At 34.4% G+C, this 1,880-nt stretch overlaps 1 protein-coding gene across 1 annotated transcript; it reads right to left on the bottom strand.

Annotated features, from left to right (window-relative positions):
- Positions 1–575: 575 nt before the first annotated feature.
- Positions 576–1,408, bottom strand: LOC120630549. Its single transcript, XM_039899803.1, has 2 exons — positions 1,025–1,408; positions 576–925 (listed from the first exon to the last, which is right to left on the bottom strand). Exons 1-2 carry the CDS (start codon positions 1,335–1,337, stop codon positions 594–596), a joined length of 645 nt encoding a protein of 214 aa, XP_039755737.1. The 5' UTR covers positions 1,338–1,408; the 3' UTR covers positions 576–593.
- Positions 1,409–1,880: the final 472 nt, after the last annotated feature.

The following is a 1,880-nucleotide window of genomic DNA, read 5'->3' as shown; positions in this document are numbered from 1 at the left end:
GTATATTTATTTATTGATAATGTTACGCTAAATGTCATTGTAATATTGCATCATGATATCAGGCTTTAACACGCGCACAAACACATAACTATCCCGGCCAGCAAAACAATATGAATATAAATAAAGACAGGAGATCGTTGAGACTATCTTTGTATGCTTAAAGCATAATTATAATTGTACAAAGTTTATTATTTACCTGTAAGTATGAAGCAAAGTACTCAACATCATCATCATCATCATATCAACCTATTACCACGCACGCGCACGGGCACGGGTATCCTCCCACAATGAGGAAGGGGTTAAGGCCGTAGTCCATTACGCTGGCCATTGCAGATTGGTGGACTCCACACACCTTTGAGAACATTTTGTAGAACATTCGGACATGCAGGTTTATTCACAATGTTTTCCGTTGAAGCGAGTGATGTTTGAATTGCTTAAAACGTACCTAACTTAGAAAAGTCAGAGGTGCGTGCTGGGATTCGAACTCCGCCCCTCGAAAGTGAAGTTGAAGTCTCCACTTTCGAAGGGGCCGAGTTCTAATGAGCTATCTCTGCTTCAAAGTACTCAAAAAACAATATTTTGTGACTTTTTTATTATCCGTAGTAAGGAATCAAATTAAATCCATCTTTAAACATCTTCCGGCTCGGCTCCTGTGGAATGAATTCCGGTATTTCTATATCTTCGCTTATTGGAACGTAGCCTTTAAACGATTCAATTCTTTGGCTTTTTGCCTCGTCCCCATTAAGAATTTTCTTTATATCTCTTAATAGAGACTCAATTTTTGCAAGAGCATTTGCTGTAATTTCTCTATGCTCCTTTTTAATTTTTATTGATTTACCTTTTGTTATTTTCTCTTCTATACGTTTTATTTGTTCTAAAACACTTTTATTTGGATTTATAGGACTTTTGTTATAAGCAACATTATCTGAAACAGTTATAGTATGATTTTTATTAGCACGAACTTTAATATCATGTGTGTTATTAGAAAATTTAGTACTTTTATCATTTTCTGCATTCACCTTACCTATTTTAGAAATTTCGGTCGTTGGAGTGATATGAGCGATATCATTTGTTACATTGATTTTTTTTTTATTATTAACACTAACTTCTGTATCTTGTATTTTAGGGATATCAATACTCGAAGGTTTATCATGATTTACTGTTACTTTAGGGATTTCCGTAATTCCATACTTTTCTTTCGTCACATTTTCAGCACCTAAACCTTTAACGTTTGCGTTAGTGTTAAGATTCAGATTTTTAATGGTAATAATTTTTGATTCTTTACCGTAACTTAGTAATACGTGGAGAATGATTAGTGAAAATGATTGAATCATCATTTTTGATTGAAAACGTTTCTGTTGAAATGGCTTCTAGTGAATACAGCAGCGTAAATGATTGAGGCGTTGAATCGGTGTTATCAAATGCATTGTATTGCCGACCAAGCGCATCGAACTATGCAAAATCATCATAGATACTGAATTATATATTGTAAGTAGCAGATAGGATCAAGTGATAAAGAAAAGAAGCCAATTAAAACACACACACATACAACAACTGTTCAAATTAATATGCATGGGTAATGCGTATTGAACCGTAAACCAATTTTTTTTTTAAACTTAAAAAGGAAAGGAACTCTCACGAATCCTGCGCTAAATGTTTAGTGCTGTAAATCTCCTAACCTCCCCCTAAGCGCGGTGCATAATTGTATTGCCTAATATAGGAAACACACAGGAACACTAACTTTATCCTTATGTTTAAAAGGCGGCCATTAAAATTGTCATTAAAAGTGATCTTTTCCAAGCTACCTTAACTAATGGAATGAGGCAATGAGTGACGGGAAACCGCAATTCTATACGTAAATTTGCACACTAAAAAAATAC

Source organism: Pararge aegeria, chromosome 16 (assembly GCF_905163445.1).
Source record: "Pararge aegeria chromosome 16, ilParAegt1.1, whole genome shotgun sequence".
Classification (NCBI taxonomy): domain Eukaryota; kingdom Metazoa; phylum Arthropoda; class Insecta; order Lepidoptera; family Nymphalidae; genus Pararge; species Pararge aegeria.
The sequence above is the reverse complement of the archived record's forward strand: the minus strand, read 5'-3'. Positions and strand labels throughout refer to the sequence as shown.